The 26,263-nt window shown below is 39.5% G+C and overlaps 1 protein-coding gene across 11 annotated transcripts in view; it reads right to left on the bottom strand.

Annotated features, from left to right (window-relative positions):
* CLASP2 (cytoplasmic linker associated protein 2) overlaps positions 1–26,263 on the bottom strand; it is a 151,365-nt gene that overhangs the window by 36,990 nt on the left and 88,112 nt on the right. For 3 of the 11 annotated variants that reach the window (XM_015427377.1, XM_015427320.1, XM_015427357.1), the window contains 9 exons: positions 25,867–25,944; positions 25,467–25,634; positions 24,076–24,131; positions 23,723–23,893; positions 19,793–19,816; positions 16,710–16,727; positions 14,962–15,063; positions 4,440–4,610; positions 3,531–3,638 (listed from right to left, as the gene is read on the bottom strand). In XM_015427377.1, coding sequence (XP_015282863.1) covers positions 3,531–3,638; positions 4,440–4,610; positions 14,962–15,063; positions 16,710–16,727; positions 19,793–19,816; positions 23,723–23,893; positions 24,076–24,131; positions 25,467–25,634; positions 25,867–25,944 — 896 coding nt within the window. Of the gene's footprint in view, positions 1–3,530; positions 3,639–4,439; positions 4,611–14,795; positions 14,823–14,961; positions 15,064–16,709; positions 16,728–19,792; positions 19,817–23,722; positions 23,894–24,075; positions 24,132–25,466; positions 25,635–25,866; positions 25,945–26,263 lie in introns of all 11 variants that reach the window. The other 8 variants (XM_015427303.1, XM_015427344.1, XM_015427362.1 and 5 more) reach the window with 7 other exon arrangements.

Genomic DNA, 26,263 nt, shown 5'->3' with positions numbered 1-26,263 from the left:
ATACAAAACAAAATGTTAATCCTAACTGTTCTAAATGGACCACTAAAACTCAATTGTAAGAACCCAAACTCATATTCGATAGTTTGCAAAAGGTTATGCTGTCTCATGGCCAAGAAAGTTACATATTCCAGGTCCGTTTGTTAAAAATGGCTGGTTGCCTTGTTAATCCCAGAGGACCACCTGATTTTTTAAATAAGGGAAATTCAAAGTAAGAGAATTAATTTAAGAAACCCGGGATACTTTCACTAGCCCTTGGCCATATTACTGAAGATATTTTGGCCACAATCCACAGATACTAACATGCAGGTAAGAACTGCATGTACAGCCAGAATTTACAGCGGCTCTCACTCTGCCAAAAAGTCAAGCAACTGTTCAGTTTTAAGAGTGACAATTCTTTACCTATCAAGTTACTGCAGAGAATAGTCTTGCAGAATATATTTGTTAGATTATGGCCTAAACATCTCAAAATTAAAATAAAGGTCAAGGCAATTTAATTGTACATCATACAACAAAAATAATACACTGTGATAGTATAAATGCGTAGAAGATGAAATAAAAGCAAATAATTTCCTTTTCCTATTAAAAGATATGCATTAATAAGAAAATATAAAGCAAATGCAGGAAAACTACAATCAATACATCCTACAGCACGACATGAGAAAACTACATGCATTCATAAAATAAATTCTATAAAATCCATCTGAAATTAGAGAACAAAAATTGCTGCATGGTCAGGGGGGAAGGGAGTGTCTCATATACTTTATGTCCCTTGGACATTCAAAATATAAAACACAGATTAATGCATAGAATGATAAAAATGTGTGGAAAAACTAAAGGGGTTAAAAAAAGAGAGTCCAAGATGATTGCACAGATGATAGCAAAGTGTACTCATCCATCACCTGTAGCCCCATAAACATCTGGAGAGTAGAGGGCACCAGTGGATCTCGAGTGATGCCTGGAAGCTGCAATAACAGGATCACATGAACCCTCTCTATTACTTTAACAATAAAGGATAGGAAGAGCTACACAGGATATGTTCCCAGCAAAGCAAGGTAGCAAGCAGCATTACCTCATGAAACTGACCAAGCATCGACTCGCATGAAACTGAGTGTATGGTACTATGGGAAAATCCAGGGGGTATAGCAGCTACCTACAGACAGCTTTGTCTGCAGCTGTTGCCATGACCACCACATGCAGAATTATGCTAATGCAGACATTCTAAAACTATGTTTGCAAGTAGCATGTAAAACCCCTGTGAATGGCAGCAGTAGCACCCTATGACTGGTCACAGTGAGGACACTGGCACACACACAATATTAACTGGACTGTTAACACGAGACTATGAGCAATGTTTTAGGGAGACAGTTTGCTTTACCTGAAAATGCAAGACAATGAAATTGTATTTTAAGATACAAAGAAACAAGGCAGTCCAGGATGAAGCCGTCTATCAAAACATAGGACATACGATAGGACAAAATATCTACACAATTTTAAATTTTATAGGGGAGACAGATGATAAAGATAGTTTCAGCTATGAAACTTATTCAGCACAAAACCTGATTACTGATTCTCCGTGCAACATAATTTATTTCAGTGACTCTTCTATAAATTTTGGCTTAGAGCAAAAGTGTTTCTAGAAGCAGTACTTTGTTGTCTCGTTGAGTACTTAAGTTAGATATTCCATTAACAGACAAAAAACCTTCATGCTGAAATCAAAATATGGTGTAAATCCAAATTTGGCAAGATGAAATACTTAATTAACAGTTGATTTGACCCAACATGTAGATCACATGTAGCATGCAAAAAAAGAAAAAAAAATCACATTTAAGACATAACTTAGCAAAAGGAGTGTAGCAGAAGCATAGGAACAAATGTTCTTTGGTTAAAAAATAAACTTTGTTGCTTTAAGATTAGTACCAGGTACCACATGACATGCAATTATACTTTCTGGTATAATCAGCTACGAAGGTGACAAAGCCCTGACCTGGATAGCCCAGGCTAGCCCAATCACAGGAGCTAAGCAAGGTCGGCCTTGGCCAGTATTTGGATGGGAGACGTCCAAGGAATACCAGGGTCATGACTCACAAGCAAGCAAAGGCAAGCCACCTTTGAACATCTCTTGCCTTGAAAACCTAATGGGGTGTGGCCATAAGTCAGCCGTGACTTGATGGCACTTTCTACCACCACCAAGGTGACAAAAATGAACAAGCAGCATTAACTCAAAATAATAAATGGAATTCTGAATACCAATTAGACTTTCAGAGTTGAAGGTCAATAAGTAGTATTGCAGTGGTGAATTTTACAGAGAGGAAATCTGCTCGTTAAAAGACGATGGGCCATATTCAAAGCTGTATAAACTGTTTTGGGGAAAAACTATACATAAATGTTTAAAATAGATCAATACAGGTACTGTCACAGAACTATTAAAACCATCCAGGATACTTTGTGGAAAAACTATGAGTAACTCCTGAAATGTCTTTAGGCACTACTGAGAAAAAGAATGTCAACAGAGCGCCCCTTTTCTGACATCTATGATTTTTTCTTAGACACTTTCACAGCCATGTACTAGGAGTCAAATTAGCAAATCAGAATTATTACAGTCACTGAAACTGCCTCTAGAAGAATGAGAAAAACAACAACATTTTTCCCAAATGTACACAGTTGTGTATTCTACAAGGAATAAAGCTTTTATTGCTGTATGGCCTTTATGTTCAAGGTACATATTATAGCACAATTAAATGCCTATTGGTAATGGACAATTTTATATATAATTTGCTTGACTGGGTTGTGAATTCCCTAATTTTTTGCAAGGTAAGAAACTGCAGTTCTTTCAAAATGTACTGCAACTACTACACCACAAATGATACAACTGAACTTCATACTCAAGCAATTTATTTATTTGATTGATTTATACTTTCATGATTATTCATACGATCAAGAAGGGAGGAAAATCAACTTGAGTATGGTCAAACACAATTGAATAACACAGAGACAGAATCTAGAATCCCAAAAGATCATTTTATAGTCACTTTGCAAAGAGAATGATGTTTATAGTCACAGGGTGCCATCCAGAGGTGAGTGCATGCCAACAGAATTAAAACACAGTGCTTTCTCATTGGACAATGGCTCCCTAAATTCCCCCACTGTTTTTGAATTTCAGTTTCCAAAACTGTTTGCAGGTTTGATGTTAAATCTGTAGATAAGCTTTGTGGGGGCGGAGAAATGATGACAGAAGGTGATTTTTCATATCTGTAAGAGTTTATTAGGAGTTGCAAGTCTTGAAAAGATTGCCAATAAAGATGCAAAATAATCTTGGGGTTGCCGCGCATACGCCTCTGGATTGTGCCATCATTCTAAAATGTGTGTAGGAAAGGTTCTTCAACATGGATAATATCTTCAGCTCGCATAGTGTATAGCTCATAGTTAGGGAAACATTTTCTTGGTTATAAGCTAAATAAAAATATGGCTTTTATTAGTGGACAATCAAGGGCAAACAATGGCCATGCAGAACAAGCTCTCCATGTACTTACCAAGGGGTGCAAAAGAGCGGACAGGGCTTGTATCCCTGCTACTTTCACGGCTGGCTTCCCGACTGCACCCCTGACTCACACTAGGTCGAGGAATACGACTACCTCGTGCTAGTATGATTCAGGGTACAGACCAACAGCAGCACAGAAAGGGAGAAGACACAGAAAAAGTTGATATTTTAATGCAGTCCTTTTTTTTTTTACCTTTTGCAATAAGACCATACAATTCTAAAGCAGATTATGCTGTTTCCCTTAATTCAGTATTAACACACACTCATTGTTTCCTACACTGGACTACAGAGGACACGGACCCTTCCACAACAGCATATTTTCATAATGTAAACTAGCATCAGTTTAGAAACATGGTATTTTTATGTAAGGGTATACTTAAGGGAATATAGTATATACTGATGTTCTGTACTTGTAAATAAGGCAGCAAGCCATATATATTTTGTCTAGCATCTCTAAAGGCTATTTAACTTTTTTTTAAATTGAACATTTACCTGAAGATGAGAAGAATGAGTGCAATAAACCCATGTTTGCAATTGTGTCTATCAAACAGGTATGTCAAAGTACTGAAACTAGGTGTGGCTCCCTGTCAGGTAAACTCAAGAGCGCTTCAGAGTGTGCCACCATAAACTGTGTGAAATGGCTTGACACTGATAGGTCATGACTGTACGTTTAGTACACCAGCTAAGCACAGTGAATATACTTAATGAACTAAAGCAGGAAGATGGAGAAGTACGGTATACTTTTGTCTATTTCATATACTACACATTCTTAGGATCTGGTACTGCAGAATCAAATGACAACTCTTTAGGTCTATCATTCACTAAGCTTAGGATACCAGGTTATAGGCATGGCAGTGTGCAAAAGGATTAACAGAACCTATGAGTACTTTGCAAGCCTTACCAACTGATAGTCTTGAAGGACTGGCCTCTCTGCTGCATCCTTGGCTTCGGGGAATCTTGCTCCGCTTCTGTGCTGTTGCAGGGCTGACCAGCACTCTCTGAACCCCAGTGTTCATAGTCGAGAGTGTAGTGGTAGTTAAAACTCTTCCAGGAGAACCAGAGCGGCTACCAGCTGAAGGCAGAGAGAGCAAAAATAAACTACATATTTCAACACATTAAAAAATGGGGATTGAAAAAACTGAAGCTAGTGAGATAGCTGTGGTACACTGAAATGATCTGAGGTTAGGTTATTTGGAACAAACTGAAAATGATGAAAAATTTAGAGTCTGGACAATGTGTACCGTGTGAAAACAAAGCTACATGCTTTGATATGTTTTTAACGATATGCTTAAATACTAATTCCCATTGTTTTCCATACGACACTCCTATTCAGTGTTGGTGAAGTGTGGACACACGGAGAAAGGTCAGTACTTCATAGACTAGCAACTATTACCGACTTTGGATACTCCAAACACATAGCTGGAAATGTGTTTGTTTCATTTAATGTTCCCAAGGTTGTGTGGCAAGTTCTGTATGCTAGCAGTTTTCTGAGGCTCTGAAAGAAATCCCCTGTGCTTCTGTAGAAGCCTTTCCTAAAACTCAGGAGAACTGCCTGAATACCTTCTGACATCCTGGGTGCAGATGCAGCTGAGAAACACAGTAGGACATCCACGCACGTGCTCAAATTACAACCAAACGCTCCAAATACTAATTTAAAACCACACTTCAAATATTAACTGCTGTCAAATTACAACCAAACGCTCCAAATACTAATTATCTTTGGCGATATTTTCCTTGCTTGAACTATGCATTAACCAACAGCTTCATGCTTCCAACGTATACATCTACAGTAGGGGACTGTCTTGTTTGTTCCTGTATGCTGTGCGATGGGACTCTGACCGTAATAAACTTTGATGATGATGATGATGATGATGATGATGATGATGACATCTACAGTAAGTAACACAACCACCCTATGTACAAATCACATGTCTGAGTTACTTGGAAGGCTACTGTGCTCCTTCAGCCTATTTAAAACCACACTTCAAATATTAACTGCTGTCAAGTAAAAAGGTAAAGGTTTCCCTTGCTTAAAAGCTAGTCGAAACTGACTTGAGGGGGTGGTGCTCATCTCCGTTTCCAAGCCATAGAGCCAGCACACGGAACACTGTCACTTTCCCACCAAAGCAGTACCTCTTTATCTACTTTCAATTTCTTGCTTTTGAACCGCTAGGCTGGCAGGAGCTGGAGCCAGAAATGGGAGCTCACTCCGTCACGCGGCACTCGGGTCTCGAACTGCCGAGCCACAGACCTTCCGGTCCGCAGCTCAACGTCTTAACCTCTGTGCCACCACAGCCCAAGTAGGGGCATTTAAAAATGCAATCAGAGAAATGCTATGGAAATGCATTTATAGAATAGCTTTGTTTGAAAGAACAGACCGATCAAAGTTTTTCATGCAATTTTTAAATACTGTAGGTGATGTATAGTACTTGTACCTTGTAACCAATGCCCCCCCCAAACTAGCTAAAAATGATCACAAACATTTAATCACCTAATCTAACTAAACCATGGTAGCAAGAAATGAATTAAAAAGGACCCAAATGGAAGGAGGTGGGGGTGAGACATTGTTTCATGCAAATTCTATGTGGTCTGTTGTTTGCCTTAACAAACAATATGTTTATGCAGTAAAACAGCAGTTCCCAAACTATATGCTGGGGGTCACACTATTGTGCCACAAGACATAAATTCAACTTTATAAACTTCTAGGAGCCCTAATACCAAATCTATTGTGTACTGTGTCTCTGTATGGATCACTGCTCTGGGAGCCTCTTTGCACTGGCTGTGATTCATTCCCTCCTGCTGCAGAGACACAGCAGAATTACATTTCCTCAGAGGAGGTTCACATCTGTATGACTCACTTTCTGCCTTCCAGTTAACAGGTATGCTCAAAGGACTGGCTCAAGCAGAAGGGAGCAAGTTTTCCTCAGGACCAAACACACTGTAAGGGTAATTTTGACTCTACATGTAAACCCTTCTGGATGCAAGAGGGCCTGCAATTTCAGTTCAGGGTGTGTGTGTGTGCCACAGCTATTAGAAGTTTGGGAAACACTGCAGCTGAATGGCTTCTTCTAGCCAGGAGTCTATTCAGCACAAATATATATATATATACACACATATCCTTCGTATTACTTTAATGTGAAAAATTTATGCTGAGACTTTACACTGAATTCAGACTGTTAAATAAAAAATCAAAATAAATTTTCGTCTTCAAAAAACAAATATATTGCCCACACACTTTCATGACTATCTTTAGATCCAGGTGGGTAGCCGTGTTGGTCTGAAGCAGCAGAACAAAATTTGAGTCCAGTGGCACCTTTAAGACTAACAAAGCTTTATTTAAGGTATAAGCTTTCATGTGCACACACACTTCTTCAGATACAATGAAATGTACATATAAGTATGTACATTTAAGTATGTATATATAAGTATGAGAGTGAGCAGTAAATTGTTTAAGAATTAAATTAGGTATTTTGGAGCTGTTAAATGATTTATTTTTATTTTTTATTTTATTTAGGTATTTTTACCCCACCCTCCCCGCAAGCGGGCTCAGGGCGGCTTACAGAGGGCGACAGCCCATACGTAAAATCCATAAAACAATAAAAACATAGCAGCAATCATATATAACAATAAATAAATAAGTGCTTCACAGCAAGATGGTCTTTGGTGATGGCGGCGTCTCTGGTCTTCAGTAATCCAGGTCCAGTTGGAATTACCACCGTTGGTGGTGGTGGTAATAGTGGCGGCCCCTACATAAAAGCCTGGTGGAAGAGCTCCGTCTTGCAGGCCCTGCGGAACTGCATAAGGTCCTGCAGGGCCCTGATCTCTTCCGGGAGCTCATTCCACCAGGTAGGGGCCGCCACTGAAAAGGACCTGGCCCTGGTCAACGCAAGTTTTACCTCCCGGGGACCCGGCACTACCAAGCGGTTCTGGGTCCCCGACCGAAGTGCTCTTGGGGGTATATGCGGGGAAAGGCGGTCCCTCAGGTAGGACTCTTTGAGTTGAAGACAGATTGTTCAAAGGTTCCACTGATCTTATACCAACGGGTCCTATTTGGGATCCAAACAAGTCATACAGATGTCTTCTGACCAGAGTAGGTGTCCTCCGGGACCATATAAACCAAACTTGTTATTCCTGTTTGGTCCTTGAATCTGTTAAACATCTTCTTTATGCTGTATGCTAATTTACTGCTCACTCTCATACTTATATGTATGGAGAAGTAATTTTCATTTCATTGTATCTGAAGAAGTGTGTGTGCACATGAAAGCTTATACCTTAAATAAAGCTTTGTTGGTCTTAAAGGTGCCACTGGACTCAAACTTTATGACTATCTTTAGTTACTTTAGTTTTAAAGGCTATACTGTCTAAAGGGCTAGCAGCCTATATTTAAGGTTTGGGGTTTTTTTCTAATGAAAGCTGAGATTTTTTTAGGACACTGGATTCTATGTTCAGTGCCAAATTCCATAGTGCAAACTGCAGACAACTTCCAAGTGTTACAACTTTTCCAATACGGAAATGAAAACCAGATAGCATAAATATTTGAATTCACTCTTCTTTTAAAAGGCATGCTACTCCCACAACATTATACTCGAGAGTAGCTAGACTAGATGCTAAATGTGTTTAATAACCTTAAGGCATGGGTTAGTTATGAACTAAATCTGAAACAGAAAGGAGAAAATGCCAGGTAAGAATTTGATTGTGCTGAGAAATCAAGCAATAGGAAAACAGTAATTTCTGCTGAATAGGACCCCAACTATGACGGGTGGTCAAACAACAATGCACACACAAAATTGGAAGAGCCTTACCACCAGACTGTGGGTTAGCAGACTGTGATCCTGAACAAGTGTAAAGGCAGGAATAGGGTAAGGGTTTAAAATCCATGAAAAGGGAAGGAGCAGAGCAGATTAAAAATGGATGGCAAATGGAAATAAGAAAGCTTTAGTCAGTTTGCATAAGAGGGTGGGGGAGAAATGCCACAAGAGGGTTATGTGCTAAAAGCAGTGCATTTAGTAGCTTCCATTGGGCTCAGATGCTCATATACAAAGCAGACAAAACAGAAGCTGTACAATTACAGTTCTTCAGCTCTCAAAGAACTGAAATCATAATGAATTTAACTGAAGCACATGATCAAGGGCTTTTGAAATCTTCACTCAAAGTAAATTGCAAAACATACGAATTTAATAGCTGAAGAAAGGATAAAAAATAACTAGTTCAATCTAGATAAATACAGTGAAGGAAAAAGCAAAGTGGTGATAGTGGAGAAGATGAGAAAGGATACATAAAGTTTATATCTGGCATGCATACAGAGGTTTAAAGAAAAAGGAGATGCCCGACCAATTGCAAGTATTTTAGCTAAGCCTGATAACATCTACATGTCCCTAGCTAAACTTTCTATGTCGTTTTTGTTGTACAACTGGAAACAAAACCAACTAAGGCGTGGTTGTGATTCAGCATTAAAGCATTTGCTTTGCATTCAGAAGGTCCAATCCCAGGCTTCTCAAATTAAAAGAAACAGGGAGTAAGTGACATGACAAAATCTCTGAAACCCTGGAGAGACTTTGCCAATCAGAGTGGACAATACTGACTTTTAGTCCAGTGGTCTGTATTAGTTATCTTCATGTATTCAACCAGAGCGACACCTCCAGCTCTCAGTGAGAGAACCACAATAAGCTACCCTTAGATATAAGCTTCTCAAGGATGAAGAGTTTTTTAGTCTCTGGCTCACACATTTTTGTCTTAGCTCAGGAAGGATGGCTAATTTATGCAGTAGCCAAATTGCTTGCTCACAACTGATGTCAGTAGCTCAGTAGAATTTTTGTTCACAAGACTCCACAAGACTCACAAGACTCCACAGCTTAGAGGGAGCATTGCCGGAGATAAACTATTGGTTGTCCGACCAAAACTGAGGGTTTATTTTGAAATGGAGAAAGAAATAAAGAAGGCAGCCAGAGAAATAAGTTGTGTAGTAATGGGTGACTTCAACTACCCTCACATTGACATGTTAGATATGTACTCTGGTCATTTGAAAGACAAAATTACCACATTCTGATTGTGCTTTGGAGCAGTTTGAGCCAATTAGAAAGGACTTGGTGCTATTTAACACTCAAGGCCTGGTGTAAGATGTGTTTCTGAACTGATTGGGAATAGTGATCAGAATACTCAGTTCAGCATATATGTGAATGGAAGTTCCAAGAAGTCCAACACAACTACATCTTCTAGAAAATGAGAATACTAGTCAAGTTGAATAGGAGAGTAAAGATAGTAAAATCCCTTTGGGATGACTGGAAATTATTTCAAGCAACCACCATGGAAGCTCGTATATAGTGAATTAGGAAGGGTACCACCAAATCTCAGAGTAGGCCTGCATGATTAAAAAGCAAAGATAAAGAAGCCATACAAGATAAGGCAGCTTCCTTTGAACAGCAGAATTGCCCAAATGAGATGAACAAGGAGGAGCACAAATTCTGGCAAAATGCTGTTGCTAAAATATAAGTGTAAAGTTTATTATATTTCTCCTCCTCCAAAATCTGGCCCATTAGCCAACAAGAATAAAATAAACAATTAAAACAGGTCAGAACGTTTCAGACAATACAGCAGCCTCATGCAGGACTCTGGACAGGGGGCACATATAGATTTTAAGTAGATATATATTCTAAATAAATAAAATATATATTCTAAATAAATAAAAACCTCACTACCAGCAGCACAAAAATAATTTATAGAGGGCAGATGTCTAGTAAAGAGTGTGGTTAACATTAGCTAAATGCCTGGGTGTAGAGAAATGTCCTTGCCCGGCGCCTAAAAGCCAATAAAGTAGATATCAGGATAACATCTTACAACTAGGGAGCCAGCTATTGGGAAAGCCCTGTCCCTGGTCACTTCTTGTCTCACTTCTATCGGCAATGCCAGTAGCAGCAGGGCTTGTTTAACAGAGTACCCTGCCATTCCATATGCAGTGATCATCTGTATAGTCTACATCACATAAGCAACTGATCAAGTAGGATGTGGTCAATGAAAGATCACACAAAAATAAACTGGCTAGTCCAGGAATATTTTGACAAATACCAAGTTATATATATTCAAAATAATAATATAGGAGACAAGCATTATATCTGTAACAAAGTGGTACTACACTTTGCAACATGAAGCCATTTCCTAAATCATATTGCAGCAAGGTGGATTTGTTGTTGAATGTACACTTGGTACAGTTTTAAAGACAATCATGGCTCCCTGTCTACCTTACCAGTACGATGCACGTTATAGGTATAACACTTATGTAGTCTGTGAAATGGCCCATATAATCACTATGTCTCAGTGGTTTCCTATGGGTGCTCTGATAAGTACAAAGAACTCTAGACAGGGGCCAACATTTAAAATCCACTCTGAAGAACATATCCTGAGTTCACAAAGCCCCACAGAACAATGGTGTGTTTGTCTTTTCAACAGTGAGCTCTGCTTGTGTACAAAAAGCACCACTGCTGGATTAGTGATATTGTTTTACCATGTCACACTACACTAAACGGCAAGAAATACACTCAGCGAACTATGGTATGGCACTATAGAACACACTATATGCTTGCATGCCCCTCCCACCCCACCACTGCAGTCCTATTTAATTAGCTGTCTAACACGAGCCCTATCTTACCATTACATCACAACTAACAAATTATGGCTTGTGTTTGCCCTCCAAAAACAGACTGCAAGCCATGGTTTGAAGGTAGTCTGCAATCCTGGTTTGGAGATAAAACAGAAACTATTGTTTGTTGGTTTTCAATAATGGTAACAGTTTAAACAAAAGCAGAACAAACCAATTAAACTGCAGCATTAAGGGAAGAGGAAGGAGCATACAAGCACAGGTCTAGCCCCGCATGAACCTACACTGAGGCTGAAAATAAATTTCCAACCTGTAGGAAGAGGAACAAAGACATATAAATTCAGATGTAACAAAAATCTTGTAGTTTGTTAACTCAAAACTCTCTGTTTGAAATAAAGCAGCATTACAGTTCACTGATACAATGGCCCTAGTTAGCTGCAGTGAGAGAAAGCATCAGACAGTTACAAATATTTGGAGTGACATTCTTTTAAAATGATAAAAGGTTCTATATCCTAGTATTTAAGTTCCCCTACCAGGATTTTTATTCTAGTCAACTTTCCAAGATTTTTCTTATGCAGTTACAAGGGCTTGCATTTTTTTTTAAACAAAGATTCGCTAAGTTAAGAAAAGTTGCCTTCTCAGACACATCTGGCCCTTATGTTCCATTCGTATAATGCATAGGTGACATTTCCAATACATGCTTTGCAAAGCAGGGACGCTTCTGTAACTGAACTATGCCTTTGTCATCACTTCTACCTACCACAAACTACAAGATACTCCCTTTCAGGGAGACTGCAAGAAACAAAGACACAGTGCTGCACATGTAATACCCATTTTCTTTGGTGCAGGAAATGTGATGACAAACGTCCGCTTTCTTCACTGTGAATAGCCCCAGGTCCCAAAATGACAGCAGAAAGAAAGAGAGCTGCTATAACTGTTATGAATGTGGGTTGATTTGATGTGGAAATAACACATGTTTTTTGCTGGAATGGATAACCAGATGCCCAGCTGCATTAAAGGGGCAGAGTGGCAATTTCATAGTGATGGATAATCTGGGAAAGCCCAGAGCCAGCAGTGGAGCACCCACTGTGCTGTCACCTTGTTCTGATGGAAGATCAGGTGTTTGCTTGTAAGGTGCCAGAGAGCCAATCAGTCCCATCACCAGATCGGAAAGTGTGGACAGCAAGCCCCTGATCCAGAAGTGGAATATTACCGGTGAAGTGAATTGTGGCAGGAAATGGAAAGCAAGCCCTTAGTTGCCATTGATTCAAACAAGGGTGTGCATGCTTCATCTATGTGCCCCTTTGTCTAGCCTTTGACATTGTCCAGTCCAGGAACCTTGTGGGCATGAGCCTCAATAAACTCATTGAGAGGTAGGCAGGTGTTGATCCAGCCCTCAAACTAAGGAGGATAGGGGATGTTCTGCAGAGTGTAAGTCTCCGGCTAGAGAAAGAAACAGAGAACAAATGCTAGCTAATCTTGTTTATCTTTTCCTGTGCTGTAGAATATTTCCTAACAATGGCTCCGGTCACATGGGCAGGAAACTGCGGGGGGGAAGCGTGGCTGTTTGCCCTGGGGCAAACTAACGTGCGGTTAAGCGATCAGACCTCCTGTGGAGGTTCTGTGGAGGTACCGTGGAGGTTCCGTGGGTAGGGAGAGGTGCCGATCACAGGACACGCCTGTGCGCAACGAAGAAGCGAGCAGTGCGGCAAACTGGTTTTCTTTTTTTGTGTACACGACAAATGCGCATGCTCCGTTGGGTGCGTGTGCACATCCACGGAGACCTGGGGGGGGGAACTTTTTCACAAGGGGACATGGGCGGGCGCCGGATGCCACCGGAAACGCGATTAGACGCCCGCCCTTGCCCCGCAGTTTCCAGAAATTAGTACCTCCAAGGTACTAGTTTTTTGCTGCGTGTTTCTGGCAGGAAGCCTTGGTTGTGCCACAGAAGCGCTACGCTTCCCAGATGTGCCGGTGAGATTGCGCCCGGAAAATCTGCCTGTCTTCCGTCTCTCTTGCGTGGCTAATGTTCTGTGTGACCGCAGCCTATATGTGCTTTCCGTTTAAATTAGACTGATCGAGGAATAAAGCTTACTTTAGAAAACAGAGCCTGATCCTTGAGAACTGTCTTGCTTAAAAGGACTCCAAGTCATGTTAGCTCTTAGATTGCTGGGAAGTCACACACAGGGAGCTCAGAGGACAGTTCCATCTCTAGCTGAGACACAGAAACCCAGAAGGGAGGGAGGAGTAAGAAACTGGGAAGAGTAACCTCATCCTCCTCTCACACGTACAACTAGCTGAGGTGGACCCAGGACCATCTCCTCCAGTATTATATTGGGAAAATCCCCCCTTGCTTGGGTAGTGGTGGTGCTTCTATGATTCTAATCTAATCTGGGCAGAAGAAGCCCAAATTGGATAAAGTCTATCCCTACAAATCCTGTCTGTTTAGTGCTTTAGCTCAAGCATTGAGCCCAGCAACAGCAGGCAGAAGAAAGTGAGCTGTGTGTCTGCTGGGTAGGATCCATAACCACCACTACTACAGGAAATGTGATAAGTGTTACCAAGTTCAGATCTGAATTATACTTCTATGCGCTGGTAAAATGCATAGAAACATCAGCCATTTTGGAATGTGTAACATTTGACAATTAGGCTGAAAACAAACAACCATGTTACACTAAAATATAAAACACCATGGCTTGAATCCAAAGATGCCTTCTGTTCATGGAAAGACAATCCTGGATCCAAAACAATATGAATGTTAAAATGACTTTCTATGTGAAAATGGCAGGAAATTAGAAATGACTGTTTCTAATGTGTCATAATTACTATGAAGGTGATTTTTCTTAATGGTGAAGAAAGAACCATTTGTTTCTCTTCCTTTTACATATCCAAGGTGCCTACGTATCAGTATTCTGAACTACTATGTTGAGTACTATATCTAGGGAAAAAATAAAGTACAATAGTTTGGAAAGAACTCCAGTTACTGAGCTGTACTTTTAAATTCTAAACTACTAAACTGTTTTAAGGCACTGATTTCAATTATGATCTTCAAGATCATCAATAGCCAGAGGTCATTTCGGGGGGGGAACGCGGGGGAACACAGTTCCCCCGGGTGAGGTGCAGGGGGCGGGGCACATGACAAAGCCCCGCCCCCCGCTTCTGGCCGCCCCGCTTCCAGCCCTCATTCAGCCAGGAGGAGGCAGGAGAAGAGCGAGGGTAAGTTGCTTCCTCCCCACCACTCCCCACCCCTGCCTGCCTGGGGCCAGGGAGGGCCTTGGCGGGGCTTCCTCGCACTCCCACTGGCCTTGCAGGTCCACCGCCGGGCCCCTGATGTCAGGGGGTGTGGCATATGCTAATGAGTTATGCTAATGAGTTCCCCTAGCTCTTTTTCTATGCAATGACCCCTGTCAATAGCTATATGAACACAGTACTTGTTCACTCTCTCACTCTCTATACTATACTTCATTTACTATAGATTTCATAGCGCAGAAGTGTTTGTAAATGGTATGAACTAACAGCAGGAATAATTCTCTTTGCTTTTTTAAAGTGCAAATTTGATATTATGTTTGTATCTTGTTCAAATTAACACCACACCAACTATAAAAAGACTCAAAAGCATGCAAAAAGACTACTGACCCAAAAACACTGAAACACTGAAAAAAATACCTTCATTTTTGTCTGGCGATGATGAACCTATGGCACAGAACAACAACTCAGTATGTAGTGTTTCTTTAAAAAATATTTTGACCATATCCTTTGGTCAATGATTGTAACACTATGTATATGGCTTAATGTTAGTACAGTGGTAAGAGTGACAGGTGGCAATACATACGCTGAGACTGAGACACAACTTTTGTTCGGCTACGGCCCCTGGAATCTGTCTTTGAGTTTCCAATGCCCATAGAAGGTGTTGAAAGTTTGCTTCGCACGCGTCCTATAAAGGGAAAAAGTCATAGAAATTGGAGGATTTGGTGAACATAAACATGAAGAATATATTACAAACCAGGTCGCTGCTCTAATCCAATATTAACAACTCCTAATTAGAAATTAAAATGTTAAAATATAGGCTAGTTTAGAGTGTTGCATTCTTGATTGGTGAATGCAAGCAGGAAGGGACTTTATCACAACTTTTTAATAGAATATACGAATGTTAATTTTAAAAGAAACTATGAAGAATGTAAGATTAATATTTCAAAAATTATTCTGAGTTAAATGTAGAATTTTGGTAACCAACTTACAAACATGCTTGTTAAAGACTGGCATGAGTAGTGGGCCTGGCAATGTACCCAGAAGTTATACTTAGCAATGGGTCAATTTTAGGTCTGTAATTAAGATGGTAGCTTTTTCATTTCTTTGGCCCTTCTTATGCATGTCTAGCTTTTGCAATTCGCTTGTACTGCCAGCACTTATAGGCCTGTAGCAAAACGATAGTTCGCAATAATAGCTTTGAAAAGTAATAGTAAAATACTGGCCATTTTTTCTGTGCTTTCTATTTTCTATAGTATCTGTTTTAGAGAGAGAAAATATTTTTGTACAGTAACGTAAGCAAGCCTTGAAGCAGAATCCACCCATCTTCCATACTCAAGTTGGATTTGTCTAAGATCAGAAAATCAAACTATTTAGAACTCTTCCGTTGTTAAGCAGACTTTAGCAGGATGGACATGTAGCAACAGGATGTCTAAAGTTGAAGAGACAAATTCTACATTCCAAATCCTAACACTCACTGAAACATTTATCTTGCTAATATTAAAAAATATCTTATCGTTAAACTAAAATCCAGAAGAAAAGTAGAAAAGACTGAGACAGTTCAGCACACAGCCTTGTTAGATATAATTCTCATTCTTTAGGCTTCCTACGAAAGGATTTATTCACCCAAGTACAGAAGAAAGTCCACAGAAGGAAGTCTACGAGAAGAGAGCTAGTATAAAAATTTACTGAGTTATTAGAAAGCAGTGTTATCCATTTAAGATTATTAAGCACAAACAAGTTTGACTAAACAAGAACAACCACACCCATGCAATGAGAGCATTTCCTCCATCTAATATAATGCGGTGAAAAGGGTGTGTGATTGCATAAAGACTGCCCCTGCAAAGGATGGGAATACAGAGTGCCACCATTTTCTTATGATGCTAAATAACTACAAAGATACGATCCAGCTTCTACTACATCAAAAAAAAAACCCACATTGCAATTGTTCTGATTCTTATCTGAATCAAAGTGCTTGTTCATTAATGCCAAGAGAAGCTTGAATCCCAACAAACAGTAGCACCTGCTTCCCCAGCGCATGAGAATGTCCAGCATATTGAAGCATCACTGATAACTTTTACAACACAAGGGAAACCAAAATTTTGCACATATAAAATGAAACAAAAATCAGTAGTTTTATTTTGAATGGCTGCTTAAAAATAGCATAAAATGTTGCAAAGAAATATTGCAGAGACACCAAAAGATTATTAGGAAGGCAACTAAAATTAACCTTAAAAGCCACATGACTATGTGCTCTGTACAAGACTATAGCTTATGACAATGGATATACGAGATGGAAGCATTTGCTTTCTAGCAGAAGATTATTTTTCTTACCATCTTCAGAAGCTGTTCCTAAATGGGGGGAAATATTCAAACAATGATACGCCAAATAAAATATCTCTAATCTTGCAAGAAATCATCGTTAGGAAGCCAGAGGACATTCGTAAAAGTAGTCTCATTGCTTGACAGCACATTTTAGTCCGTACTTTCACTGAAGTTACAGTTTAAAAAAATCAGTTGTTCTCTCCAGTCTTGTCAAATGAAAACTGCAGCACTGCACTTATCCATGTCAGCCATTATCATTAAAACCATGTCGTATCTAGTCAAACAACAGATGTGACTTAACTTAATGTAAAAAGATGTAAAGAAATCACCTGAATGTAATTTACACAAGTCCAGAACAAGTTTCCAAACTAGCTCTAACTTCACAGGAAGAGAGGCAAGTCCCAGACATTAAATTAGGACGACACTTTCAAGCTAAATTATATGATGAGCCCACTAAAGTAGGCAAGGCCTACAGGTGGAGAAAGTTGCAAAGACAGATGAAGCAACTGAGGACCAGTCACAAGGATAGTACAGTAGCAAAAGGGCTGGGTCCAAGTGCTTGGGGTATGGATAGCCTCTCCTTCTGATGAGGGAAAGATAAGGAATGCTTCCATTTCCCCCACCCTCACATCATCTTTGAATATCCAAATTAGGCAGGAAGAAGAACACAGTAGCTGGGAGAGATTAATGGAGATGCAAGCACAGCACTACTTCCAACTTAATTAAATGTGTCATTTATCATTGGACACCAAGAGAATGAATGGGATTACAAATGTGTCAGCAACATATGAGCTCTGAAGGGGTTTAACAAAGGTTGAGATACTGGCTCTCCCCCTGTTATTTACTGTTACTAACTCTGCAGTAGATGAGGTGGTACAAGCTAAGAGCAGGCAATGATACCACAGTCATTCTACAAAATGAGGGACTAACAAGTACTAATTTGCCCCAGCCATTCCAGTGACTTACTGCACAGTTATGATTTGGGATCCAGATCTTTTTGGTTTCAACATGTGGTCACAAGTCAACTGGCCAGTCAAAAAAAATGTTAACTGGCTGCCTACTTGACTGCAAGAATGCCACTGTGAAGGTAGCAGTTTACCTTTTTATTTCATGGTGACATTATCCGCAAACAAGGACTTGTTACTTGCTGGGACAATCTACACAGCATAGCAAGGTTTCTCGTCCTAGCCATCTATACAACTGCAATCATTTCCATACAGCAGGTACTGGTCTGCCACTTATTTACCACAACTGATTTTAAATACTGGCTTTAAAAATAATTGCTGTTATCTTTTGCTTTAATTTCTTTTTTAAAAATTAGGTTGTAAATGATTTTTTCAGATTTACAAAAGTAAGGAGACCTTACTTTTAAAAAAGAAACAATGAAATCAACAAGTTTGCATAAATATCAGACTTTTTGATTAGCCTGTCTTTTGTTCTAAAAGTTAATGCTTTAACAATACTTGACCAAGCCCTTTTTTGATTGGTTAAATGTCCAATCCCATTTCCACCATGCTGCAGTAATCTACCAAGATGCAAGAACTAAGAAGTAATTATGATACATATACAAACATACCCCCTCTCACTTACTCTTTCTCTCCCCCCACCATTAATGGTCATTCCCTTTATTGTAACTTGACAAAACAACATAAGAGCAACATTTACATTAATACTTAGCATGCTGAATACTCTGCTGGACTGAAGCCAAAAAACATTTAGTAATGCTATAATCCAGACTGAAAATAGGCAGCATATATAAGAAACCGTCAGTTTAATGCAAGTAGTGGAATTTAACAGTGCTCTCATTGAAGATGTATACAAAAGTTCAATTTCTCCTAGAAGCTCATATGTAAGTAATGGAGAAAGTAATTTAGATATCATTGTGGCATCACTCTGAACACCTGCAAAGTGAAGATTTTCTTTAGTAGTGATAACTGGAAACGATATATGGAAATAGTATCGCCACAAGTCACATTACTTTTAAAGAATGTGGAACATGTGGTGGTAAGTTCGGGAAAAGATTTTCTCCCTCCTATTTATAGTCTAATTTTCTATTTAACGAAAGTGGCACTAAGAAATTATTAAATTTTTGCATCTATTAAAAAGCTAATCCAAAAATGATCCAAGGGGCATTATGCCTGACAGTTATTTGTAACTGCTCTCATGAACAAAGAGTTACAGCGCAAGATACATTATCACCTAGTTGAATACAGATGTTTCTCTATATTGAAAAAAATTGTTTTAGGAAGAACTGTGAATATCAGATTGAAAGAAAAATCCTTTTTCATTGTTCAACACACCCCATTCTGTAATGTGCCCAGGTTTCAAAAGAAACATATTATGTGGAAGTTCTAACAATGTACAGTTTGGCTTCTCATATTTGTGGTCCTTTCTTGGAAAGTCCAAAAGACCTTTAAAGAAGAAATGCAGCCAAGCCACACAAGGGACAGAACCTCTATGAACATCTTGGCAACAGTTTTTTTTAAACCCATCCAAAAACGAAGGATCAAGATTGAGTACATGGGTGTTTTAAAGCCCTGGGTTTCTGTGGCAGCTTTCCACGCAGCTGGACAAGCCACTTTCAGAATCTGAAGAATATTCTTCGGAAGTGGATTCCAAAGCGGTCCTGCAAGCTGCTAGTGAAAGGAGAAGCCCCAGGATAACCCCAGAGGGCATGCACAAGCAAATGTTTTCATTTTTCTAAAATCATAGCCTGCAAATTGCAAATGCAAAGTGAGCAAGTTTACTAGGTTATGGGAGACAAAATATTTAAAAGAACTTTAATTTAAAAATTATAGCTGCTACTGAGAATCTAAAGTAAAGATTTATGAATTGCTAAAATAAATAAGGTTAACAAATATGGTTAAAACACATACAAACTTTATGAGAAGTGAGTAGAAAGTCACCATTCAAATTGAGATTGAAGTGGAATATGTTAGCTGAAACATGCAGAATTAGTCACAGATTACAGGAGTATGAACATGGAAAATTATTCAAAAATTGGATGAGTATGGTATACAAACATCATATTATGTGAACAGAAATCACAAGATTAATAGGTTTTAACATGACAGACAAAACAGTTATCTTACCATCCATCTTGTCAGAAGTATCCTCTTTGTTGGAAGAGCAGGCGAAGAAACAGGGAAAACTTAGTGTGTTAGATAAACAATGTTCACAAATTCATTATTGAAGATATATGAATACAAAGAGTTTACAGACACTTTGCCCTGAACTCATGCTTGTGCTATCTTTGGAAGGTGAGCAATTCTCAAAGTAAAGTATGAAAATTCATAACATGCATCGTTACCATCTCTGTTATAACAGGTCTATCAGCATTTCCAGATTTGTACAAATGATAAAAGCGAATCGTATGAACTTTTGCAGGATAATATCATGGCTTAAATGTCAAATTTGTGTTCACAGCATTAAGTAACAGCTTCTTCAATAATCCTGTTAAGATCATGAAGTTCTGAAGAAGGAAAAGTCCAGCATAGTAAAGATGGGAGGAAAAAAGGAAAAATAATACATGCAGTATCACTGAGAAAAAATAAAACAAAGCATCAATTCAGCTCTAAGTACAAATGCCTGGAAAAAATTAACAGAAGAAAAGACTAGCTCCAATAGTAAAGCAGGATAGTTTACTATCATTTACACACAAAATAAAATAATTATATAACAGAATCCAAACAGAATCAAGTGGTCACTGCTCAATAATTCTAGATACGAAGTGTCAAGCAAGCCAGTGCTCAATGGATTTCAGGTACAGACTGATCTATTTTGCCAAACATCTTCTTAAAGAGCACCATATATTGAATTTACAACAATACAGTATGTATCACACTGAGTTTAGTACAATCAGTCCATAATATTACTGTTAAGCTTCACCTGGATTTGGCATATGGTAGACAAAGATACCATGAAGTTTGGTCAGCAAACTGCTGACAAGAAAGAAACCAAATTCAGGGGAGGCAGGGGGGGGTAGGGGTTGAAGGTAGTTGGCGCTTAAGTAGCTTGCACTACCCTACATCCACCAGCCTGCAGCTGCAGCCAACAGCAAATACAGTCCTAAGGGATGGGTACACATACATACTGGATAGTGGTAGAGGCCCTTGTTTCACACATCCTTGCCTAAACCACAAACACCACAAATCATGCACAAAATAATTCTCACAAAAGCTAACAGTCAGGAAATGTCTTTCCATGAGGAAGGCAAAACAAATATTTAGTACATTTCATACTGCTTTTCAATATGCTCCCTTCTATGCCAGTAAAGGGCTTGTCTCCATGAACCAGCAACTAACCGAGAATCACAGCAAGGAAGCTAATAAATCCAAGGGAAACATATACAAAATAGGGTGAAAAGGTGAGACATGTTGTGGCTCAACACCAAAGTCATGACCCCCTTATAGTCCCCATATGATGTGGCTGGTACCACCACACACATCTGGCCGTTCTTTCCAGGATGGGGGTTGGGGAGACTCCCCTGCCCGTTTCCTGTCTGTTTATCCCTTGCCAGGCACAGATAACACCCCAACCAGAGGGCTGGGAACTGAATTTACAATTACAAAAAAGAAAAAGAATAATCCCAGTATATTTTTTACTAAACTCCTAATGGAAATGTATTTATCATTCAGAGCAGTGACTGCCATCCTTTACAATGAGACATCTGAACGCTCCCTTGTATCTACCATTTCCCTGTCCACCTTCAATTCTCACTTAGTATGTGAAATGTATTAGCATCCAGTACCAAATGAAACACTGATTTAAAGGTGACAGAACTACAACCAGAGACAGAGAAAAGTAACAACAGGTAAGCCACATTTCAAGCATTATCAAAATCTTCTCAACCACCACAAAATAAGGTTTGCAGGGAATCACTTGGAGCTTAGACTTGGGGAATAAAAAGTGAACTCATGAGGAGGGTTGCATTACAAGGTCTTTAGTTCATATAACTTCTAAGAAAATACCCACAATCATAATGCAGCACTAGCACAGGATCAGACGAAGTGCTTTTCCAATCCTAATTAATCCCCCTGCCAGGATTCTTTCATCTTCAAAGTGGCTACAGTCCTTAAAAGCTTATAGCATCTTGGTGTGGCTAGGGGGCAGGATTAGCACTGCAGAGGTTCAGAGCCATGAAGGCCTTCCCTTGTCTCCTTTTCCATGATACTATAAGCCTGAGAATGCCAAGTTCCACTCCCCTCACCCTTTTAACAGACGGATGGTCTAAAATTCTGTGGCTCCTCTAGAACAATGAGCAACCTCAGTGAGCTGTTTTCGACTCCCCCCTTCTAATTTGTAAATTAATTTGTTTTGACACACCTGGAGAAGTCTGTAGAATTCATACTTAATTGTCCTACTATAGGGTCATCATGTATTTCTGTGTTACAGTATTCATACTTCAAGCACTAGTGTGCAGTCTCACAATGTGTACAAACATGTAGAATTAAAACATTACCACTCTGTGAAAAGATTATCCTTAGGCTGCACTTCAGTGTTAACAGGAGTAAACTGTTTGTTCAGTCCGGGACTGTGCTACATCCAAATACAATATTTTAAAATGGATAGCACAATAGAGGCCCAGTGAAAAAATGTGGAGGTTCAAGATGCTGTAAGCACTGCTTGGACAGAAGGCCACTGGGAGACCCATGTAGGAGGCCGGAAATATAATAAATATATTTTTTAAAATACTGCAGAATAGATGCAGAACTACAGCAGCCTTGCAAGCAATTACTGGTGGGTAAGTGGGGGACCAAGAGAGAATTCACTCTATCATGGCTGGGGTCACCAGTCATTTCCCTCCAGGTAACCTTTAAGGCAAACACAGACAGAGTTACATGCACTGCCTGACATAGGGGTCTTTCCTTATGTAGTGAATGAAGGGCTTGGCAAGAAGAAGAAGAAAGACAGTGGGCACATGTTCCACACAGGCTGCCGTTTGGGTGATCCCTGGGGCCAGAGTAGAGAAACAGATTACCAGGCTGTACTACAGGAAGCATAAAAAATCCCTTTCCTCCACTTTCTCTTGCACAGACTTGTGAATATTTTAGTCCTCATTATGCATCACGTCATAGCTCTGCTTATACAACACTGAAAAAAAGTATTGCAGAGAGTTATTTTCAGCACAAAACTACTCTGTTTATTTCTCTGACTTCCTGTTAGCCAAGGCTGCTTCCATATTAGCTCTACTCTGCCTATATCCACCTGCACTTCCTGGCAGCCCTCCTATCCTCCAAACAGCTGACTGGCTGCAATGAGGTCATTTTCCTATTACTTTTCCAACAGGCTTCATTCGCCAGTTTCTAAGATTTTAAATTCAGTTCTGCTTTCCCCCCAACTTTTAATCTCCTTTGGATTACCAAATTATTAGCTTCCTCTGCAAATGCCTATCTCTTCTCCAATACTTCCTCTAAACTGTGGAGTCTTGTGAGCAAAAATTCTACTTTGTGAGCTACTAGCATCAAAGTTGGGAGCACAACTATAGAATATCACACAAATCACAACAGGTCACAGTCAAAGGCGTATAAAAATAAATACGAGATATTCCTACAAAACTCAACATTTTGTTAATGATACTTTCCCCCTGAAACGACAGACAGACCTTTAAAATCTGGGAAGGGTAAGGATGCTTTATTACTTAGATGGCTATAGTTCATTTCTCTGTTGGAGGAAACCAAATTAAAATGGTTTTCATGTTACAGTAATCTTTTGCACCAACTTTTCATCTAAACATCAAAGCACAGAGGAGTGTGAAAAGGCAAATAAAAGTTTTAATAAAAGGTAATTGTGAACCACTGTGAAGCTTCTGAAGAAGTGGGGTCCAGCTCATGGAATCTTATGCTGGAATAAAATTTGGTTAGCCCTTAAAGGTACTGTAATACTCCTGTTTACTTTTGAGAAACATCAGTCTCTCAGCTCGTACAACCAGGCAATGCGGTGACATTACTGCAAACATGCTGAAAGATACTTGCTTGGCACATATCTGCAGCTTATTGTACTTTTAAACAAAGTTTCCTCACCTAGTGAAGCATATGATCCTGGAGGTAGACCAGCGGCTGCTAATCGTCCAGTTCCTGCTGGCTGGCCAGCACCATGACGTGCCTTAGCACCAGCAGCGGCATTAACGTCAATGTCACTGCGAGACCTCTGCAGCGTTCCTGGGCTTGGAGCAGCCTTGGTACTCCCTGCAACTATGAATAAAAGTGGGGTGAAAAACAACTATTTAGCAGCCCTTTCCTGTTAAAGATATATTTAAATGCTTTAAAGTCTCAAATTATAAAGGAATATAATCTTAACATGGTCTTTTTAAAAAAAAGAACTTTTAAGAGGAAGTCTGGATTAGTTTCTCTATGGGAGAAAAAGCAAGAATTACCTCTGCCAGCTACACTTGCTGAGCTGGATGTGGACCATTTTGAAGAGAAAGGACGACTGAAATAAAGGCAAACAACACAGGCAAGTTGTTATATACTTTTAATAGGGAAAGGCTCGCTTTCCTCTTCACCTCTACATTTTATGTATTTTATGACGTCAACAGACAGATGCCTAGAGTAGCAGTTAAGATGCTGGGCTACGACAGGGGAGACCTAGGCTCAAATCCCCAATTGACAATCCAGTGTGGGCCAATCAATCACCCATTCCCAGACTAAATGACCTTACAAGATAAAATTGTAAGAGGAGAATCCCACACGCTGCCCTAAACACTTTGCAGAAAAGCTAGGACAAAAATAGGCTATACTGACAACACACTAGCTACAATGTATGAATAGCAATGGGTCACTGTAGACAAGGTACAATGAGTTTCAAATCAGATGAGATACTGCAAAGTTCATTATTGGATTGTCCCAACATTCGTAAGAAGCCAGGTGAGGGAAGGAATAATTTAGCTGCTTTCCTCTGTGTGGTTTTGCTGGTCAAAAATCACACTAGCCCTTAAAAGGAAAAAAAATATGAGAGGCCTGTCTTTTTTCCTTTGAAAGTTAATAACAGTAAATAACAGAAGACACAGTGTTCACAACACTATCAAGGCTTATAATGAATATCAGTCTTGTACAGCTAGCAAGTGCCTAATAATAATAATAAATTAATAACTATCGTATGGCATTGTGTGTAGAACAGCCAGGAGATCCTAAGATTGTTTGGCAGCCAGACGTTCTAGCTCTTTTTTTTTTAGCGTTATGCACCACTAGGCAAACTAGACTTGTTTTTTTAAAGGCAAGAGACATTCAAGAGATGGTGGTTTGCCACTGCCTGCCTCTGTGTCACAGCCCTGGTATTCCTTGAAGGTCACCCTTCCAAATACTAGCAAAGGCTGACCCTGCTTATCTTAGCAAGTGCCTAATCCAGCAGGTGCCCAACAGCCAGTGTGGTGTAGTAATGTGTTGGACTACTGGACCGGTCACACACTCAGCCTAACCTACATCACAGGGTTGTTTGTGAGGATAAAATGAAGGAGATGAGAGTGATATAAGACCTTTTGGGTCCCATTAGAGAGAAAGGTGGGGTATAAATGGAGTGAATAAAGTAAAATATTTGTAGGAAAAATGGTATTTAAATGTGACTAGATATGCCAGAAAATGAGTGGAAATGCACATCCCATTTGAAGTAATGCAATGTGGACAGACAACATCTGCATTCAAATGAGCATTCAATTTACACTGGCAATTTCCTCATCCATCAAGTAAAATACATCCTTTCACAAGTATCCATGCATTGATCTCCTTATCTGGACCAGGGAAAGATGATTATTTCAAAAACAGCCCTTACTTGAGGCTTTCCTGTGAGCTGGAAGATGACCTGTCTGACTGTGGAAGTGATGTGACGCTACCAGAATTTTTCAAGTATGTCTGGAGACTTCTTTGATAGGATGGTTCAAGATTATTATACAGCACCTCTGCTTCACCTGGAAAATGATTCCTTAGACCTAGGTAAGTCCTATAAATCAATCACAGAAATAACATTAAGTAAGAGTTGTAGAGCCATTCAAGCATTTTTGATTAAGGTAACTACTAAGATAAATAAGTTAAGAAAATTTCATTCAAAAAATGTTTGAACCAAGCCTATATCTAGAGTAGCAGCAAAACTCAACAGCCTACTATTAATTTCTCTTTTCCTGTTTAAAGGAAACTAAGCATTTAAGACTAGTAAAAGAACGTTTATGTCTTACTTTCTTGCCTCCACTCTTGCTTCTGCATCAGCATCATGAATGCCCTTTTTGATAGTTTCAACTAAGACAGCTGCATGCCTATCAGAGAAAACCCAAATCTATTATTAAACATATTATTTGTGATAACATTAGAAAAATAAAGATTAAGGAAGTGAATTTTAAGTCTTCTGTCCGATAATCTAGGGAGTGAATTCCCAAGCAGAACCAAGAGCCCTGAGTGCATACAACAATTTACAAGCACTCTACACTAAGGCTGCAGACTGACAAGGGTAATTGGAAGCTACAACAATGCGATCCAGTGCTTCACCAAGGAAGAGCACACTGCTAGAACACACTTCCAATACTTTACATCCTAGCAAGATGTATAGAAAATAGCAATACACGAATACTAGTTCCT

The sequence above is a fragment of the Gekko japonicus genome, unplaced genomic scaffold (genome assembly GCF_001447785.1).
Source record: "Gekko japonicus isolate JY-2015 unplaced genomic scaffold, Gekko_japonicus_V1.1 scaffold272, whole genome shotgun sequence".
NCBI lineage: Eukaryota > Metazoa > Chordata > Lepidosauria > Squamata > Gekkonidae > Gekko > Gekko japonicus.
This window is presented reverse-complemented; position numbering and strand designations above follow the sequence as displayed.